We start from the raw sequence: 22,261 nt of genomic DNA on the forward strand, positions 1-22,261 counted from the left end.
CATTGTTGCATCTAATAGCACTAAAACTACAGATTCATTATTTGATAGATAAGTGGCTTAATCTTGATAGTCCTGAACAAAGGTTTCCTGCAAAGAAAAAAAGAAAAGGCTTGTGAATTTGACAACTGGCTGGTGGACTGTGGGGGAAATGCTTTTGCTGTAACAGGCTGATCAATCTGTTTGCTGGCACAAAACTTATTTTTTTTGGCAAAGCCATTTGTTTATAGCATTGTTTTATTAGGTTTTTACTGCAGTTTTATGAAATAATAAAGTTTTATTCATAAAGTTTTTATATCTGTGCGCCATATTTATTCATACACACGAGTTTGTGTTTGTCCCTGTTTTTATCTCCAGCCTCGATGCCCGCCAACCTTTCCCTTTGGTCTTTAAGTGCTGGTGTAAAACAGGAGCTGTGCCTACGCACTGATCTCAAGGCCATGCGTAATGGAGACACACACCGCTTAACATCCACCTCCCAGAGCCGTCCTCAGCCCTCTGAACCCACTACACACGCACTGAGGCTGAGTACCATTAGCGTGCTGCTAACAGAAACAAACACACTGAGGCTGAGTACCGTTAGCATACTGCTAACAGAAACAAACACACTGAGGCTGAGTACCGTTAGCGTACTGCTAACAGAAACAAACACACTGAGGCTGAGTACCGTTAGCGTACTGCTAACGGAAACAAACACACTGAGGCTGAGTACCGTTAGCGTACTGCTAACGGAAACAAACACTCTGAGGCTGAGTACCGTTAGCGTGCTGCTAACAGAAACAAACACACTGAGGCTGAGTACCGTTAGCGTGCTGCTAACAGAAACAAACACACTGAGGCTGAGTACCGTTAGCGTACTGCTAACGGAAAGCCCGTTAGCATACTGCTAACGGAAAGCGCCCAGCTCCTGTGTTATGGCCCTGGTTTATGGTTCCAGTGCGCTGTACAGGACGGGCCACCAAAAGAGAACGGTGAAATAAATATGCGCGCGACTGGAGCAGGCAAGAAAGCCATCCGGGGGTACAGGCACGCTGGTTTTTCTGAGAACGTAGCTGGCCAGGTCCGGTGTCATTTCTACTGTAAATCTGGGTAATGCCCGTATGCTCAGCAACACTGCAAGGCACTCTGGGAGAGAGTCTCTGCTAAATCAATGTGGCGTGATAAAACTGGATAACATGAGATACTGTACATTTATCGGACAATCTCTACCGGCACACTGCAGCGTCTGTTTAATGCACTTGGCTATATACATGGAAGCATCTTTAAAACAGGACGCAATATGGCATTGATCTATGTCCAACATGTATCAGCGTACCAGATAACAATAATATTATAGACATGTAAACCACACTCTTATAAAACGGATTAATTTTATCTCTAACTCAGAAATATGTCATTTATGAATCAACATTTGTATATTACTAAATTCCAAAGTACTTGGAAGTAGTTGCTTCTGGTCCCTGGCAGTTCGAATCCCCGTACCACACTAGTGCAGCACCATGACAGTGCTGCGTTTTGAACCGTGAAAAGATGGTTCTGAATTACGCATCTTGGCGTGACTTCTTGGAATGCCCACTGTGACGTTGCTAAATTCCCTAGCCGTGCTGTAATTCTCAGTATGGAAAATGTGAGGTTCTGATGTTCTTCTTCGTTTCTTTCACAGGGCATCTTCCCAGCTAGCTATGTTCACTTGAAGAAGGCGATTGTGACCAACAGAGGGTAAGTACCTCTTACTGAATTACGACAAGCGCTTTTTTATTCCAGGATGAAAGTGAGAAGGAGAGGTTCTGGCATATCATTTATTCATTAATCTTCTTTCCTGTTACTCGTTCTCTGCTGTCTGCGTGCTCTGGTTTCACCTCCGGGTGTCCCTTTCCCACGTGATGGATTCTGTCTTCCGTCTGCCGCCTCTAAGTGCTGCTTATTTACATCTGAATCGGGATTTACCGTCGTCCAGATCGCAGAGCCATAGAGCGGCTCAGAGACGAGCACAGAGGCGCGATAGCCAGACCGGAGGGACGGCTCGGACGAGCGTGGGCTGGCCAAACTGTCAGCGCGCTCCGTCTCGTCCCCCAACGGCAGCTTCCCCCACGTCTGTTCAGTCTGTTCCGTGTGTTTGAACCCCAACGCGCGCACACACACACACACACACGTGTGTTTCCGTGCAGTTGAGAGCTAGCCCAGGGTAGTTCTTCCACAAAGATAACAGAGCGTAACGATGCCAGTTCTTCAAATCTGCATATTAATGTCTCCCTGGATATAACTATTTTCCAACCATATTCTCCCATATCCTGAAGTGGAAATATAACGTTGTGAATACAGTTATCCAAGGCTGTCTGCTTATCGGGAAGGTGAAGGGAATGTTAAAAGGTAATTATTTCAACGCGTAGAACGCTGTTCTTCTTTAACATCAATTACCCCTTGTGGGTTATCAGTGTTCTGTGTTTTTTTAATTTATATTTCTGTTTAATCTAAAATACTCTTACCCCTTTATACAGATTAAGCAGGCATACTTATGTTTACCCTGACAAGTCGGGGAACCAGAAGGCCTAACAAGACTTCTTTATCCCTTGGATTTTGGAGATGCGCTGTTTAGAAGTGCGTGTGTTCCGCATTTGCCTGCGGGTATGAATGAGTTGGCTCACGAGAGCCAATTTGCAAACGGTGATTCACTGCAGCGTTGCACCGAGCATTAGCAGCGTGGTATCCACTGGCACTCTTATGCTGGTATACCGTCTGGAGCGTAGTGTGTTAAATTAAAATGGAATTACTGTGATAGGAAGTGAACAACATTAGGCTATGTTTTTTATTTGTGATGATACAAAGCCAGCATCTGTTGTTCCTCTAAACTAAAGTGGATAACAGTATGGTATGTTTTTTTCCCCCTGACAATCGAGCTTTTGAGGTATTACTTCATGTTGAATTATTTTCCTCATGGTTTATTTAATTAGGCAATGTCTAAGGATGGCAAAAACAAATTAATGTGAAACACAAACAATCACTTAAGGTGTGTTTTCTATTTGCATACTGTAGAAACTCTTTCAAAAATATTTCACTGAAAGTGAACATTTCCAAGACAACAGCTTCATGATTAGATTCTCTGTATTACCATATAATGAAATATGATCATGGCACATTATTATAATTTTTATTAAAATGTAGTGTATAAAATTATATAGTAGACAGCTATATAAATATTTAAATTCATTGCTATTATTTTTCTCCTCTCATCTTTTACTTAATAATGTACTTATTAATTAATCATCAAATGGGAAAAGTGCTGCAGTTTGACAGAAAATTTCATTAGATTGTATCCCAAAAGAATTACTGACATTGTTATTTGTTTGTTAATTGAATTGTACAGTAAAGCAAAATTGACTCCTCGTGTCAATGGGAATAAGACAACTGGCTGAAACACATTGAGCGGTTCTTGGGTAGTGGTAATTATGAGCTCAACAGCTTCTGTCCTGGTGCCAGCCAAATAAAGTGCTAAATTACGGAGTGTGGGCGGTAAGGAGTGTGCAGTAGGACGCAGGCAAACGGCTCGTCGTTTGTGACAGAACCCTGACGGCTTTGTGTGAGAGTTCCGTTGTAGTCCATTTGTGAAAGAACCATGGCGGCTTTGTGTGAGAATTCCGTTGTAGTCCATTTGTGAAAGCGTGTTTTTCAGGGTCTTTTTTTGTATGTTCCTGGTGGAAAAAAAGCCTTTTAATGGAGATTAAATTATCACTTTAGATCAACAGCAGAGGATTAATTTGTTAAATAAGGGACACAGCACTGTTCCAATGTACTCCCAAGTTTGAAAATACAGCTATTTAATATGCATCTGCATAATGTTTTGAAAGCTTTGTTTTTAAATTCTGATTAATCGCAGATAGGAGCATCCTGATTTGCATAACCTTATTAAATTAAAAGCACAGAGTCCCGAATTAATTGAAATTACAATCCTTTTCTTCTCCGAAAGTCCCTCACGGGGAATTTAAAAGATAGAATCTCGGTCTCAATACATTTCATTAATGTTAACATCCTTCACAATCCACGTCCTGATAGGAAGTACTGTCTGGTTACTATGGGAGTTCTCTTCCAAACAGACTGCGCAGTCCACTCGCAGCGATGCAGCAAGTATGAAGTGTGACACACATGCTTTAGTTATCGGTTCTGTAACTATTAAAAGGCCACAGTACACTCAAAGTCAAATGAAAGTTGATTCAGGGTTAAATCAAATGTAACAGTTGCTCTCCTGCCCTGGAACGAATCTGTTTTCCTGTTCACTTTTCAGCAAATGTCTAAAGAGGCACCTTTACAGACTAGACCTAAAATTTTCTTTTTAATATTAAAAACACTTTTTTGTCTTACTCTCAGAGGCCTTGATGAACTTTTGCTCTGAACTTTTGCTCTCCAGCTCTTGTCAGCCTGGTGTTATTCCCAGCTCCTCACGTACTGCCATTTGGGCTGAAGCCCGTGGCGTCACTATACCGATGCAGAAGAGTCCTTTGGCATCACTTCCTGATGCCCTAGGCATCCCCATAGACTTCAATAGAAACCCTCAGCATCTTATGCTTACCCCAAAGGTAAACATGTTATATGGACATCAAGGGTAAAAGGGAATAGTGCACCTTGCCGTATTTTAACATAATCGAAATCACAGTGCAATATTAAAGTAATGATTTCATAAAATTAATTTGTGAAAGCTGGCAGCAGTCGGACCGGGGGGAGCATTTTAAACTTTAACTTTAACGAATGTCTTCCATTTGTTACTCTGACCGGACATTATATTGATTGGTTGATTGATTGATTGAAATTCTTTATTGATCATTAAAATACAAGTGCCCCCTCTAGCCAGAGATGCCCCAGATACAGAAATCATCAAAAGGATAAAAACACAATAAAGCCCAAAGGCTTATTTACATTGTGGTCCTTTTCTGGGGGGTGGGGTGGGGTATGGAGGGTGCTAATTGACTGGTCGGGACCACAAACCATGTGCAAATATTTTGAAAGCCGGACATTCCGTTGGAAAGCCTGGACGTCCGCCAGCCCTACCCTTGGCATCAACGTGAGACACAGACGGTTTCCATTGAAGTCTGTGGGATGCCTAGGACATCCAGAGGTGACATCACAGGACTCTGTGTCAGTATGGTGAAGCTGAGGGCTTCTGTCCTAACGTCCATATATGATGAGTTGGGAATGAGCCCAGGTTGCTCTTGTCATGTATGCATTGTATGTGAGATGCACTTTTTTTGCTTTACTAAAAATCTCTACCAAATGACTGAATTATAATTGTAGATTGTCTACGAGTCCAAAAGGGACCACAAGCAGACTAATAGAGTTAAATGCAATCTCAGAGTTGATTTTGCACGGAGCAGAAAGTGAGATGTGCTGATATGTATGCTTTGTAGTGAAGGTACCTGACACTGACCGTTTGGCAGCTGTAGTACTGACGGCTCAGTTGTTATCCGCAGTGAGAACAGCTTCATATTTTCAATTTACTGCAGGTTGTCAGCAGGAAAACATAAAATGTCCCCCCCCCCCCCACTCGAACTTGACAAATAAAATAAGGTGGTATTTCTTGTGTGAATTTAAGATTTCCACACAAAAACACTCCAAAAACTGAATTGTTACTAAAAATACATTTGGATAATTTTTGCAGTAGATATTAATAGAAATGCTGGCATTCATCCAGGGATTAAAACATATGAAGAGCAGAGATTAGTGCTGTCACTTCTGTGTTTCAGTGCAGGGTCACATTGTTTCACATTCTAAAAATGTAATCTGATCAGCCCTACCATTTGGACAAACTGAGTTCACTCAGTTATTGCAAAATCTAATTTGTTGTTTCTTTTTTTAATCTCTTTTTATGTCCCATGGTTTTCTACTGGAAAAAAGGACTCCTTAGAAACTGAAATCTGGAGTCAATAATAGTATTTGTACTACTTTATTCATCCAAATACTGAAAAGTTTTTAACGTAAAGCTTTATTTCCGAGCGTCCCAGTATAATATTTGCACAATGCACAACATGCGTACAAACTGCGTGAGTACGGGATTCATAAAAAGGTCCACGGACGCATACACAGAGTGCATGTACGGAGGTGTACAGGTGTAATGACTCGCAAACAAGATCCATAAACGCTGCTCTTGGATGCTTTTTTATCCTGCTGAGTTCCTGTGTGGGTTTCTGCCAATATTTGCACTTTGACTTGCAGTGAATCCCAGAATTGCGCCTTTTCTCCCCAAATTACGTTTGGCCGGTTAGTTTTAGCTCAATTTTCCAAACGGTGTCTCTGAGCAGGAAAATAATCTAATTTCAGTTGCGATTCAGACGATTCAGACCAATGCTGACTGAATCCTGCCACTCTGGCCTCCTTCCAGCTGAGCTGCGCAGCCGGTGCGTCAGTGGGGTGTGCCCAGTGCGCAGTCAGTCACTGGCTGCAGACAGGCAGCCGGCACCCGATTGGCCAGATGGATCACACTGAACCAATGACCTCCAACCTTCCTTCTCTTGGTGATGCTACAGCCAATCAAGCGCTTCCCCATAGGGCCTCATGGTCAGGGTTAGCTTTTGATACCGGGCCATAGCGATGGCCCTGCTCTGTGAAGCAGTGCTTTAACAGGCCACTGCATGCTCCAGTCCACTGGCTTCTCCTGAAATGATGCTGTTTACTGTACAGCCTGTACAGCATCTTATGGTCTTTTTACAGTTTAATTGTTACAGTTTTAATTTAAAATGAAGTTGTAGTTGAAGTTGAAAGGCTCGCATGTGTTTTTTAACAGACAGTAGTGTGTTCTGCTTGTTAAAATAGCAAGATGACAGAAACTATTTTGTCATTCCTTCATCAAGATATTTACAGTTTCTTCATGTTAATTTCAATTTTGAAAGTTATTGTGATTTATCTATTATTCATTTTCTTATCTCATTTTTTGTACAAAAACAGAGGGTATTAAAAAGTACTGATGAAGAAAAACACATTTATATATTTGTAATATCATATATAATGGATAGTTTAAAAAATGTGTCAGGATTGGTTGACAAAACATTCCACGTCAGTGGTGGCAATTTTTCATTTCGCAAACTAATAAGTAGCATTTCATGTTTGTGTTGTGCCAATAGGTTTACTAGACAACAAAAACAGTGCACTGCAGTCTTCAGATTGTATATACTGCATTAAATTTCATTAAAACGTTTAGACAAGACATCGTTGTACAAATTTCAAAGCCTTTTATAATAAATGTTTTATTGCACTGTAATAAAGCATTTATTATTTAAAAAAACAATTTAACACGTGTTTACATTCTCAGTAGTGATGTATGACATGCAGTCTTCCTGCATATTTAACTCTGTTATAAAGAGTCCAAGAATCTGTCAGTGGCCCAAGCGTTTATCCCTAACTTCTTTGAAAGCAGGTATCGCTTGTTTCCTGTGTTCTGGTGAGAAAGGGAAGGATATTCAGGAAAAAGAGGGCCAAGTGCTCAAAGACCTTACTAAACACATTTAACAGTGTGAGATAAATAACCTTGAACACATGCTCCGAGACCTTACTGAACACATCTATCAATGTGAGATAAAATACCTTGAACACATACTCAGACCTTACTGAACACATCTATCAGTGTGAGATAGACAATCTTGAACACATACTCAGACCTTACTGAACACATCTATCATTGTGAGATAGACAATCTTGAACACATGCTCCTAGACCTTACTGAACACATCTATCATTGTGAGATAAAATACCTTGAATACATACTCAGACCTTACTGAACACATCTATCAGTGTGAGATAGACAATCTTGAACACATACTCAGACCTTACTGAACACATCTATCAGTGTGAGAGAGACAATCTTGAACACATACTCAGACCTTACTGAACACATCTATCAGTGTGAGATAGACAATCTTGAACACATACTCAGACCTTCCTGAAGACATCTATCATTGTGAGATAGACAATCTTGAACACATGCTCCTAGACCTTACTGAACACATCTATCAATGTGAGATAAAATACCTTGAACACATACTCAGACCTTCCTGAAGACATCTATCATTGTGAGATAGGCAATCTTGAACACATGCTCCTAGACCTTACTGAACACATCTATCATTGTGAGATAAAATACCTTGAATACATACTCAGACCTTACTGAACACATCTATCAGTGTGAGATAGACAATCTTGAACACATACTCAGACCTTCCTGAAGACATCTATCATTGTGAGATAGACAATCTTGAACACATGCTCCTAGACCTTACTGAACACATCTATCAATGTGAGATAAAATACCTTGAATACATACTCAGACCTTACTGAACACATCTATCAGTGTGAGATAGACAATCTTGAACACATACTCAGACCTTCCTGAAGACATCTATCATTGTGAGGTAGACAATCTTGAACACATGCTCCTAGACCTTACTGAACACATCTATCAGTGTGAGATAGACAATCTTGAACACATACTCAGACCTTACTGAACACATCTATCAGTGTGAGAGAGACAATCTTGAACACATACTCAGACCTTACTGAACACATCTATCATTGTGAGATAGGTCTAGGAGCACTTGTTCAAGATTGTCTATCTCACAATGATAGATGTGTTCAGTAAGGTCTAGGAGCACTTGTTCAAGATTGTCTTACTGAACACATCTATCATTGTGAGATAGACAATCTTGAAAAAGTGCTCCTAGACCTTACTGAACACATCTATCATTGTGAGATAGACAATCTTGAAAAAGTGCTCCTAGACCTTACTGAACACATCTATCAGTGTGAGATAAAATACCTTGAACACATACTCAGACCTTACTGAACACATCTATCAGTGTGAGATAGACAATCTTGAACACATACTCAGACCTTCCTGAAGACATCTATCATTGTGAGAGACAATCTTGAACAGGTGCTCCTAGACCTTACTGAACACATCTATCAGTGTGAGAGAGACAATCTTGAACACATACTCAGACCTTACTGAACACATCTATCAGTGTGAGAGAGACAATCTTGAACACATACTCAGACCTTACTGAACACATCTATCAGTGTGAGAGAGACAATCTTGAACACATGCTCCTAGACCTTACTGAACACATCTATCAATGTGAGATAAAATACCTTGAACACATACTCAGACCTTACTGAACACATCTATCAGTGTGAGATAGACAATCTTGAACACATACTCAGACCTTACTGAACACATCTATCAGTGTGAGAGACAATCTTGAACACATACTCAGACCTTCCTGAAGACATCTATCATTGTGAGATAGACAATCTTGAACAAGTGCTCCTAGACCTTACTGAACACATCTATCAGTGTGAGATAGACAATCTTGAACACATACTCAGACCTTCCTGAAGACATCTATCATTGTGAGATAGACAATCTTGAACAAGTGCTCCTAGACCTTACTGAACACATCTATCAGTGTGAGATAGACAATCTTGAAATCTTATCTTTGAGGTGTTGTTCTGGTCTTCTTCAGTTGGTTCAGTCATTCTAAATGGATAGTTCACTTTCTGGAGTTTTAAAATATTGTTTCAGGTTTAGTGTATGTTTTTGATTTGCGCAGATAGTTATTTGAGGATATTTTAGAAGTTTCTTGCAGTACATTCTAACAATCTGTTCGCTCTATAATGAATCGATGGGTTTAGGCAAATTTAAGGCAAGAAAATACACCTTAAATAGCTGCAAAGCAGTGACATTAAGTTGTAAATGTGCATATTACCTGATTTTCTTTTTAAAAAATTAGATTTAATCTCATCTTCAGTTGGAACTGTTTCCTGTGGCACATGCAACCTGGCACTACTGCACTGCGTGGAAGAAGTGGCGCAGCTTCCAATGGAAAACATGTAGGCCTACTGAAAACCGAAATTATGTATTTTTAAAACCGCAGAATGGGTACTGTCCCTGTAAGAGTGATTTTCATTTCTAGGCACAGCGACTGTTGATCAGCTGATTCAGAGTGGAGTAGAGCCATTTAGCGCAGACGCTGGAAGAGACAGTTAAACTGCCATTTCTCTGTGGAACGCTTGGGTGAGGACCAGGGTTTGAAGTTATGAGGTGGAGACGCCAAAAAAAGTCTCTTGTATCACTGGGTCACAATGAGGCCCTTTTTATAATGGCTGCTGAATCCTGAGATCGCATTCGGTGATGAGAGTGTGGTGGCCTCTTGCTGGAGAGATCCAGGTTGCCCTGGCCAGGGAAGTGTGTTTTTATCAGGGGTTTGGGGAGTGGAACAGGCAGTGTGTCTCTGCCAGTCTGCGCAGGCGAGCTGCGCACGGGCGCATTCTGCTCCTGAAGGCCTCGCTCCTGTGTCTCTGCCAGTCTGCGCAGGCGAGCTGCGCACGGGCGCACTCTGCTCCTGAGGGCCTCGCTCCCGTGTGTCTGCCAGTCTGCGCAGGCGAGCTGCGCACGGGCGCACTCTGCTCCTGAGGGCCTCGCTCCCGTGTCTCTGCCAGTCTGCGCAGGCGAGCTGCGCGCGGGCGCACTCTGCTCCTGAAGGCCTCGCTCCCGTGTGTCTGCCAGTCTGCGCAGGCGAGCTGCGCACGGGCGCACTCTGCTCCTGAGGGCCTCGCTCCTGTGTCTCTGCCAGTCTGCGCAGGCGAGCTGCGCGCGGGCGCACTCTGCTCCTGAGGGCCTCGCTCCCGTGCCTCTGCCAGTCTGCGCAGGCGAGCTGCGCACGGGCGCACTCTGCTCCTGAGGGCCTCGCTCCCGTGCCTCTGCCAGTCGGGCCAGGCGAGCTGCGCACGGGCGCACTCTGCTCCTGAGGGCCTCGCTCCCGTGCCTCTGCCAGTCTGCGCAGGCGAGCTGCGCACGGGCGCACTCTGCTCCTGAGGGCCTCGCTCCCGTGTCTCTGCCAGTCTGCGCAGGCGAGCTGTGCGCGGGCGCACTCTGCTCCTGAGGGCCTCGCTCCCGTGCCTCTGCCAGTCTGCGCAGGCGAGCTGCGCACGGGCGCACTCTGCTCCTGAGGGCCTCGCTCCCGTGTGAGAGAAGGTTGGGGAGCGCGCCAGACTCCCCCAGCCAGAGGAGCGCATTAAGAACTTCATTTCACACTTAGTGCCGATGAGTCGCTAAAAAAAGTCACATAAACAGGCTCTTGATTCTTTAACAGACTGAATCGTGACCCATTTGGATCCACAGAGAAAGCAAAGAATGGCTGAATGAACAGGTGTAATGACGAGGAGTGTGAAAACTGTCTAAAATGTAGCGTTCTTCATTTTTACACTCGAATACGTGCGCTCCAATACTTCACTCAAGTTGCGGTCCTTGGATTTGTGCGCTGAGTGATTTGCCCTTGGTGAGAGCAGAATGCCACTTGCAGGTTGAGATAAAATAACACACCTGGATCAAACACACACTTAAAAACATGTTTCATTGGATAACCATAAAATCTTTTGCTTCAGTTTGTTACGCCTGTTTTTTTTTGTTGTTCTCAATTGAAAATTCTTCGCTTCATTTGAATGAATGAATTCTTTTAAAATCAGTAATCTGCAGGGATTTCACTGAAGTGTCTGAAGAGTCTAAAGTAAAGTGTCTTGACTATAGAAGGTAGTATTAAACGGTGGTCCCTGGCATAGAAACTCAGTGAAATATGGTGTTGCGTCAGCAGCTGAGGTGGGCCTTTCAGTGGAAAGCCTCCTTAGCCATAGTGAAGAGCACAATTCTTAAAATCCATTCTTTACAGCTTCATAAACATTGTTCTGAAGCGATTCAAGTAAAGTGCCTTCTTCTAGGAAACCAACTGCAGCACTGCGCTGCAAGGAAGGAAACCCGACAAACACAGGGTCCCTAACCATCACGCTGCAGTGCTCCCATTACTGAGGGTCACAGTGTCTGCTGGCTGCCCGTGCGCTTCATTTCAGCCCGTGATTGGCTAAAGAGTCCACACACCTTGTTCTGAAGCTCTTAATTGGCTGCTGATTGAAAGGAAAGTGCAAATTCCTTCAGACACTGCGGCCCTCCAGGACTGGAGTTAAACCTGTAGGCACTGTGGCCCTCCAGGACTGGAGTTAAACCTGTAGGCACTGTGGCCCTCTAGGACTGGAGTTGAACCTGCAGGCACTGTAGCCCTCCAGGACTGGAGTTTAACCTGCAGACACTGCGGCCCTCCAGGACTGGAGTTAAACCTGTAGGCACTGTGGCCCTCTAGGACTGGAGTTGAACCTGTAGACACTGCGGCCCTCCAGGACTGGAGTTAAACCTGCAGATGCTGTGGCCCTCCAGGACAGGGGATTGACACCCCTCACCTGGAGTTAAGACCAGGGAGCAGGAGCAGCACAGTCAGGGACCAGTCAGCAGTTGATTGGCCAGTGGGAAGATTCTTCAATGGCATAATCTTTTTCACTTCTGTCAGCCAGATATTGAGCTGAAGTGGTGCTGCATTAAACACAGAGCCGTGACAAAGCTTTCTTGGCAGCTAGTGATGATCTTTGCTTTGATATCAACTGTCACCCTTTGAGGTAACAATACTCCTAATCTGTTTGGGGCTTCAGTACAATGCCTTGTCTCTCTGCCTGCAATTTTTTTTGTGTGTAACCCTGTATTTCAGGGAGGTGATTTTTACAAATTGTTCAGAACATCTTTCTGAAGGGAAGAAAGTTTATAACTGTCGTGCAAGAACACAAGTTTTTCTGTCAGTTGTACAAATCCAGTACAAATCCAGTTGTTTAGAAAATCCATATTCTGGAATCTAGTCCATGTGTACAGTGATGTAATTCCTTGCAGAACTCCTCTGTTATTTTCCGTGCTCTGAAAACATGTCTGATCTCACTGCTCATTTTAGTTTGCTTGCATTCGTTTCCCTGCCAGTTCGGTGACACATTCTATGAGCCCCACATATGACCTGTGCCCTATGACTGCACTATGACTGCTTTATGATGCTTTATGCAGTCTGTACGGCCCTTTTAGTGATTATATCAGCCATTTTACTGTAACGTAAGTCACTGCTGTGTAGAATGAGACCAGTGAGTGTAATGTAATATAGCCCCGCTTTCTTTTTAATGGCATGTGGCCTGTGATGTAATGTATTTTACACACATTACACGGGCATTACCAGTGCATCACAAGGCAATATTAATGCATTCATAAGGCACTATTAAGGCACTGATAAGGTGCTATTATGTCAGTCATAAGGTGCTATTAATGCAGTCATAAGGTGCTATTAATGCAGCCATAAGGTGCTATTAATGCAGCCATAAGGTGCTATTTATGCAGTCATAAGGTGCTATTAGCAGTCATAAGGTGCTATTAATGCAGTCATAAGGAGCTATTAATGCAGTCATAAGGTGCTATTAATGCAGTCATAAGGTGCTATTAATGCAGTCATAAGGTGCTATTAATGCAGTCATAAGGTGCTATTAATGCAGTCATAAGGTGCTATTAATGCGGTCATAAGGTGCTATTAGCAGTCATAAGGTGCTATTAATGCAGCCATAAGGTGCTATTAATGCAGTCATAAGGTGCTATTAATACAGTCATAAGGTGCTATTAATACAGTCATAAGGTGCTATTAATGCAGTCATAAGGTGCTATTAATGCAGTCATAAGGTGCTATTATGACAGTCATAAGGTGCTATTAATGCAGTCATAAGGTGCTATTAATGCAGTCATAAGATGCTATTAGCAGTCATAAGGTGCTATTAATGCAGTCATAAGGTGCTATTAATACAGTCATAAGATGCTATTAGCAGTCATAAGGTGCTATTAATGCAGTCATAAGGTGCTATTAATGCAGTCATAAGGTGCTATTAATGCAGCCGTAAGGTGCTATTAATGCAGTCATAAGGTGCTATTAATGCAGTCATAAGGTGCTATTAATGCAGTCATAAGGTGCTATTAGCAGTCATAAGGTGCTATTAATGCAGTCATAAGGTGCTATTAATGCAGCCATAAAGTGCTATTAGCAGTCATAAGGTGCTATTAATGCAGTCATAAGGTGCTATTAATGCTGTCATAAGGTGCTGTTAGCAGTCATAAGATGCTATTAATGCAGTCATAAGGTGCTATTAATGCAGTCATAAGGTGCTATTAATGCAGTCATAAGGCATTGTAAGTGCATGCCACTTCCTTGACAGCAGTGAATTCAGGTTCCCCTTGATGGCCCAGATCTTTCCCTCATTCCCAGTATTTCTCCATTATATGGTGCTTCCCATTTGTTTGTTCATATACGGTGTTAATATACGGTTTGTTCACATGGTGTTTCCCATTGGTTTGTTCATATACGGTGCTTCCCATTCGTTTGTTCAAATACGGTGTTTCCCATTGGTTTGTTCATATTTGAGATTTTTTTTTGTGTGACAAACATTTAATATTCAGTTTGATGCAAGATATTTTAAAGGAGTACCATGGTGATTTTCACACTTTCTCGGTTTTATGTGCTATTTGCACAAGAGGCATTGAAGAAACACAATGAGTAAAGTATTAAATATGTCCGTTCTGTATTTTTGGAGAAATATGCGTTTTAAATTTATCGTCCTATTTTCAACCGGTTGAGAAAGTTGTCAACTTGGTGCGTCACGAACACAGTAACCACTCCCCTTTCCACACCCCGGATACCTCGATAAACCCATGGATAACTCGAGACCCATAGTTTGCGCCGCTGGCTTACAGGCAAGACAATGCAAATATTTGACTAACGTTAGGTTCACTTAAATTAGAGTGCCTTTTAAGGACTATTAGATTATTTCTGGTTATATTCATTTAGCTAGCTAGCTAAAGTTAGCTAGCTAGGTAGTTTGCTTTCATAAGGCAATGTTATCGATAACGTTAGCTAGCTAGTTTGCTTTTATGAGGACGTTATAGTTGTGCTTTTATCTTAACTTGGCTAGCTAGATAGCAAAAATTATAATTGGATATATGTCAGCGTCCTTACCTTAGCTATTTATCGATACTTGATATACTACTAAGCAAGCTAGCTTGTGAAAAATCTCCCAAAAAGAGCGCGTATCATGGGGGTAGCTATGGTAACGGGGCACGGTCTGTCAATCATAGCTAACTGACAGTTCTCATTACCACGCCCAGACGGTTCAGGTGAACTTTTATAGTGGGAAATTTAGGCTTAGAAAAATCTGTTTTAAAGTACATTGAAAAGACTGAATAATAAAAAAATTATGCACATTTGTTTTGTTGTTGCCTAAAGACAACTGGGAAGTGTCACGTTCAACCACCATGTTACTCCTTTAAAAGTTCAGCTCACAAAGCTTGAAGGCAGCAATGCTAGTTTTATTTGTTTTTCATTGTATAAATAAACATCATCAGCTGTTCAGACACATGCCTCTCAGCGTTGCTGCACTTCCTGGTTGAGCTGTGACCTTGGCTTTAGTTTCCCTCTCCCTGGCGGGCTTGCCTGCTTGCACCAGGCACGTTTTCACCGCGAGAGAAAACACAAACTGACAGCGAAATATGCTAATGCTAGTTTCACCTCATCCTATCAGTACAGAGATATATATACACACTTTCTCTGTGCCTATCTGTACTGAAGTCCATGCATCTGTACTGCAGCCCGAGGGAAACTGTCTGGAATTTGATGCATTTTGCATCAATATTTATGAGCAGTAGCCAGAGCTGCCTCTCTAACTGCATGTGGGGGAAAAACCCCCAGATCCTCTGCTAGGCTGCTCCACTGGGAACAGGCTCCCAGGAACAACTGCTGCATGTCGAGAGAACTGGGTCTTTCACTCGGGCCAGGCACCTGTGAGGCGGTGTGCAAATGTCACGTCAGGCACAACGAGCGCTCCCACCATAATCCCACATTTAATAACTTTAATAACTAACCGCCAAAGTCTCTGTAGGGTCTGCTCCTGTATCGGTGGGAGTTCATAGGCGCTGTGTTTTCTTAGATGTGAAAAGATGTTAAATGGGTTTTGACAAAATGGGATGAGACTGGTTTTTAAAAAAAAAAAAGATTCTTTATTTTGACGCAGAAACAGAATTTGTGTTTGTCTCCAGCCACTTAGCACAAGTTTTGGTGAGCGGAGAGTTCATGCTGTGTGGGCACTGCAGGCCGCGATAGAGACCAGGGGCTTTCCTGAGGCAGAGTACCCCGATGCCTGTTCACCTGCGTGGGACTGGCTGGCTCCCCCACCCACCCCCCTTTCTTGGGGACACTTCCCTGCCATTGGAGTCTGCCCACCCAGCCTCTCACCCCCAGTCCTCTCTGCCTCGTTCTCTTCATCTCTCTTTCACTACGGTGTCACCGGGACACCGTCACCGCTGTGAATAAAGGACAGCCTCATACAAATGACTACACATTTCACAAGCTGGTACTACATGCAAACTGCCAGACAGGACAGCCCTCACACAAATAACTACACATTTCACAAGCTGGTACTACACTCAAACTGCCAGACAGGACAGCCCTCACACAAATAACTACACATTTCACAAGCTGGTACTACATGCGAACTGCCAGACAGGACAGCCCTCACACAAATAACTACACATTTCACAAGCTGGTACTACATGCAAACTGCCAGAAAGGACAGCCCTCACACAAATAACTACACATTTCACAAGCTGGTACTACATGCAAACTGCCAGAAAGGACAGCCTTCATACAAATAACTACACATTTCACAAGCTGGTACTACATGCAAACTGCCAGAAAGGACAGCCCTCACACAAATAACTACACATTTCACAAGCTGGTACTACATGCAAACTGCCAGAAAGGACAGCCCTCACACAAATAACTACACATTTCACAAGCTGGTGCTACATGCAAACTGCCAGAAAGGACAGCCTCATACAAATAACCACATTTCACAAGCTGGTACTACATACAAGCTGGTACTACATGCAAACTGCCAGACAGGACAGCCCTCACACAAATAACTACACATTTCACAAGCTGGTAATACATGCAAACCACCAGTAAGGACAGCCCTCATACAAATAACTAGTGTTGTCATTTTTGATTAATATTATTGGTCACATTCATATATATGATTAAATATATGATTGAATACAGTTCTTAGTGAAAATTACAATATGTTGTACATTTAAAATAGTTTATTTTGAAAATGAGTCCATGTGATGTCTTGATATCATTTGTATGTATTCAAATGATAAAAATAGAATCAGAAAAATCAGTAATTGTCAGTAATTTCTGCTTGGGGCATTATTAAGTAAATACATTGTCAGACTAAGACTGACACAGCTAGTATAGCCAATTAGTATAGCCAAGCTTAATTTTGTTGAACCTACTTAAATATTCATGTTCATATTCATTGCGATATGAAGCTGCTCATTGCTTCAGTATTTTTGTATAAATTACCCTTTTCCATGAAATCAAGAAAAAGTAGTAATTTAGAGGGTTTCACCTTTTCATTTTTAATTGGTCTACTTTATACATCCATGACACACGGCAACAGATCTTGAGTTTCTTATTGTACACATCCAGCTAGTGAATTCAGTGAGGAACAGGCAATTATGGGCTCATAGTATTTTCTTAATATTACCCCAAGTAGAAATTACTCAGAAACCTCAATGTAAATTGTTGGCTTTTTGAGCAGAAGCAGTGAACTGTTTTTAGAGTGCACTGTGTGCATATTAAAATCTTCCTGGCAGGATAAGGTCCTGTTCGTAAGTTTAAAGGGCACGTGGAGCCCCATCATGCCCCAGCACAAATTAAGTGTTGGTACACTGGTTACCTGTCGTGGAAATTATACTAAACTATATTCCTTTATAAAATATTTCCACAAGGCAGAGTGTGATGAAGCAAAGTTTTCTCTTTATTGAGATATCAACGTAAGAAATCCAGCTGCCCTCAGATAGGACAGTGGGATTTCTTCCAAAAATCGTTTGTTCAAAGCACATTTTTATACATTTCCAGACAAAGCTTAGTTATATAGAACAGGTTTTTATTGGTTCACTTTTCTGGATACAGGTCATTGTACCACATGCTTAAATCTCTCACACCTAAATAAGCTTTGAGGGGTAACAGCCTCCAGGTCTGGCTGTCGAGATGACCAGCCCTCGAACGTCTCACAAGGCCTCCTGGTACCTTCTTATGGTATTTTAGGATTTAGCAAGAACAACAATCCTGTTGTCTCCTCAGAAAAAGGACTAAACCTCAGCAATCATTAATGGTTATAAAAATAAAAACACTTGAAGAGTATAGTATATAGTACTCTGGTTAATGTAGTACAGTATATTGGTTAATATAATAGAATGGTTAATAGAGTACACTGATTAATATAGTACACTTGTTAAAATAGTATGCTCTTTAGTATAGTAAACTGGTTAATGGAGTACAGCAGTAATAATGTAGACTCATAGTCAAGGCTGAGCATTTGGTAAAAAATAGTATACTTGTTAATGTAATACACTACTATGCTGACTAATTTGCTACACTGGTGGACAGCGCTGAATATGTGGCTGAAAGACTGGCATAGTATGCTGGGTAATGTAGTATGCCTATTATGTGTGTGCTAATGTTGTATTCGGGTAATGTTGTATGGTGGGTAATATAATACACAGGGAAAGATAGAATGCTGGGTAATGTAGTATGCTGATTAATATAGTATGTAGTGTGCTAATGTTATATTCTGGGTAATGTTGTATGCTGGGTAATATAATACACTGGGAAAGATAGTATGCTGGGTAATGTAGTATGCTGATTAATATTGTATGTAGTGTGCTAATATTGTATTCGGGTAATGTTGTATGCTAGGTAATATATACACTGGGAAAGATAGTATGCTGGGTAATGTAGTATGCTGCAGGTTGGGGCTGAACTCATGGCTTTGACTTGCTAAGTGATGTAAATGCATTGAGTTCCTGCACAGTGTGTACGAAGCCAGCGCTCGCCCCGGGGGGGGTGCAGTGAAAGCGTGCTAACAGCCACGTGAACGCCATCAAAAGGCCATCACTGTCAGAGGCTGCAGCCGCGGGCGCGACCGGGGAGATGCGCCCGGATGAAGCCATCAGATCCGCCTGTGCTGGAGCCATCAGATCCGCCTGTTTGCATGGGGAATTAGAGAAGGACAATGGGAAGGGCGTTAGCGTCCTGCCTGAAAGAGGAGGAGGAGAGCGAGATAAATCCAGCGATGGAAGAGAGGAGACCGGAGGGAATGGGGGGAGGGGGTGGGAGGCGAGCCCAGCTCCCGGCGAGCAGCGGCCGGCGGTGGAACTAACATTCGGGGAGAAAGCCATAACACCCGCCGCTTCACGCCTGTCAGGCGCGGCTAACCGCCGAGAGCTTACGCAGCGAGAGACATCTCTGGGCAATGACACCAGAGGCTAATCCAGATCTCATCCCCTCGCGCGCAAATGCATTGGTTCTGCATCGGGTCCTGGTATTATAAAGGGTATGGGACGGCTGTGGGTTCTGGAGAACTGTAGAGATGATCAGGGGTGGGTGGAGCCTTGGGATGGGATTATTAGACTATCATTTTGGCTTGTTAACAGATTTTAAACAAGTTGGCTCCTCAGTGAATTCAGTCATAGTTCATGGAGAGAAAAGTAAAGATCTTGGATATGGAGGAATGTGGATCGGATAGCGAGTGTGTAAAAGCACAGGTCAGGTGCTTCTGACTGACAGCCTCCTGCTGGTGGATCAGCACCGGTTCTGCATAGCCCGTGTCCCTGTGGAGCCCTAGCTGAGATCATGGAAATGGGTCCCAAAATGAGAAATAATAAAAACCCCACACGGGGCCCCTTAGCCACACCAGGGCCCTGGATGGCCCTTTGTATGGCCTGATGGATGGGCCGGCTCTGGTGTGGGCCCACCCTACATTCTGAGCCGTATTCTAACCAGTAAAGGTTTGGTTGTCCTCCCGCTGAAGGTAAACATTCCACTGAGCTGTGTCTTCTGAAAGTGGGCGTGGCCAGTGACAACACTAACGGTCTGCACTGCACTCGGCATCAGTAACTCCCGTTACCGACCAGATCCTGGAGACAGAGAGGGTGTAGGCAACACCAGATCTGTGTGTGTGGTCAGCCGCAGCCCGTAGAACCTGCGGTGATGTTCCTAACGGGCTGCTTGCTCGCCAGTGATATACATGCGCCGATGTGAGGCTGCAGTGTTCATGTTCAGTAAATGTGCTCAATAAATGATACCTCAGATATTTCATATTTCTGATATGCTTTAAGCGTCCGTTCGGTGTGAGAGACCGGAATGAAACGTTGGGCGTGTGTGTCTTGCGTCCGCAGGCCGTATGAGACGGTGGTGCCCCTGGAAGACCCCATCATCACCGAGGTGACCTGCACCCTGCAGGAGTGGGCCGTCCTGTGGAAGCAGCTCTACGTGGTGAGTGCCGTCTCCAAGAGCCCTTTCACACAAACAAAATCAGAGCAACAGAAGGGAGGCGCAAAGCCAGTGTGCGCCTGTGAGTACAAACAGAAATGCCAGGGTGGTTATACAGTTAACAGGAAATGCCGAGGTGGTTATACAGCTAACAGGAAATGCCAGGGTGGTTATACAGCTAACAGGAAATGCCAGGGTGGTTATACAGTTAACAGGAAATGCCGAGGTGGTTATACAGCTAACAGGAAATGCCAGGGTAGTTACACAGTTAACAGGAAATGCCGTGGGTAGTTACACAGTTAACTGGAAATGCCAGGGTAGTTACACAGTTAACAGGAAATGCCGGGGTAGTTACACAGTTAACTGGAAAGAGAAAAACAGTAACCTAGGACAGGATGGGTGGATCTGTAGCTTTGGATAAGTCTGGTTTCTGCCTGACTGTGCTGTAGTTATGTCTGATACAAGGAGGTACTCTCCAGTACACGGTCCATATTAGCTGCAGTAATATGGGCTTTCTTTAATACTGACCATTTCAGAACTATTGCAGAGGAAGTAAGCAGCAGTTGTATGTATTTTACACACATGCTGTGTAATTGGTTATCACTTTGCCCTTTGCAGTAATTTCTTCAGTTATTAGTCATCTCTGAATGCGCTGTTAGAATAGGTTTTTCTGTGCTTTTTCAAACTTGGCCCAGAGGACCCATTGTTCGTGCTAGTTTTTGTCACAGCTGTTTTCGTCAATTTGCTGACATTTGTTTTATTTCTGTTTTATGTATGTACACAGGGCTCTCTTGCAAATGAGGCTTCTGTCTCAAGTGACTACACTCTTCAAATAAAGGATGAATAAATATCTTGAGCTGATATATTAAGGCTGTTGAAAATGTGTATTTAAATTTTTACATAATTTTCTGCTTTTACTTATTCTCACATAATGAAGGATTGGCTCAGTGTTGTTTTCTCTGTCATTGGACCCCAGTGATTTCGCCTCTGTTCTGCAATCAATGCAAAGTTCAATCCGCTTCATAAAAGAATCATTTGTCGACTCGTACAAGACGTTGCGGAAAATGATATCCTTAGTTCTGTAAATGTGTAATATTTATTCATCAGCTTCAAGGCATTCGTTGCTATTTCTGTCATAATGTGACCGTAAGAGGCTAAATCATCCTTCGCTAGTCATTAAGAGTCTAATTAAGACCAATTAACAGCTCGTTATTATTCAGGGCTTGTAATTACGGTAGGCTCACAAACCACATCCACACTGCGGCCCCACTGTCAGTTTAAAAAAAACCCCTGGTTTATTTCGGCGATGGTATACTTTAAAATATGCATGAAATCATTACACATTCAAAATAATTGAATTTTCAATAAAACGATTTTTAAATATTTTTGGTAAGGCATGCATTTAGTGGGGGCTCATGCTAGGCCCCATTAAGCTGTGTTTTCATATTATCTGCATATGACTAACAGACTGAAGGAAATTGGCATGAAAAAACTAAAATCATAAGAGTGAGATTGTTTTGATAGAAACTCTTAGTGCTTTGTGGGAACTTTAATTAAGCACAGCACTCGCAGTGAAAAGGTTATGGAGTTTGACAGCATGCTTTGTGTCAGCCTGTGTGGCAGATTATGAGACATTAGCTGTGGCAACGTTTCTTGCTTAAAAAGGGCAGGAGATCCCCAGGCGTGCTCAGAAAAGATCTAAAGAACTAACCGTCTATCGACTAACGGGAATTACATCTCTGATTTATGCCGTTCTGTCCGTTTCCTGCGCGTCTCTCCCGCCTTTAGAATAATTATCCATAAAAACTGATGGAGCGTTCATTGCAAGAACATGTCCACACGCGCACGGGCATGTTTAATGCTTTCCACGTTCCAGACACACCGCTGCAAAGCAGGAGGCTGCATCCTTCAGCTGGATGAGTTCATCCATGTCGTGACGTATAATTTCCTGTTGTGTCGTGACGTATCGTGACATACAGTTAGGCTCGCCGTCCCCTTCC

At 42.8% G+C, this 22,261-nt stretch overlaps 1 protein-coding gene across 10 annotated transcripts in view; it reads left to right on the forward strand.

Moving 5' to 3' along the window:
- dock3 (dedicator of cytokinesis 3) overlaps positions 1-22,261 on the forward strand; it is a 332,206-nt gene that overhangs the window by 139,281 nt on the left and 170,664 nt on the right. For all 10 annotated transcript variants that reach the window (XM_064305961.1, XM_064305962.1, XM_064305963.1 and 7 more), the window contains exons 4-5: positions 1,661-1,716; positions 20,168-20,264. In XM_064305961.1, coding sequence (XP_064162031.1) covers positions 1,661-1,716; positions 20,168-20,264 — 153 coding nt within the window. The remainder of the gene's footprint in view (positions 1-1,660; positions 1,717-20,167; positions 20,265-22,261) is intronic.

This window comes from Anguilla rostrata, chromosome 13 (genome assembly GCF_018555375.3).
Source record: "Anguilla rostrata isolate EN2019 chromosome 13, ASM1855537v3, whole genome shotgun sequence".
In the NCBI taxonomy this organism is placed as follows: domain Eukaryota; kingdom Metazoa; phylum Chordata; class Actinopteri; order Anguilliformes; family Anguillidae; genus Anguilla; species Anguilla rostrata.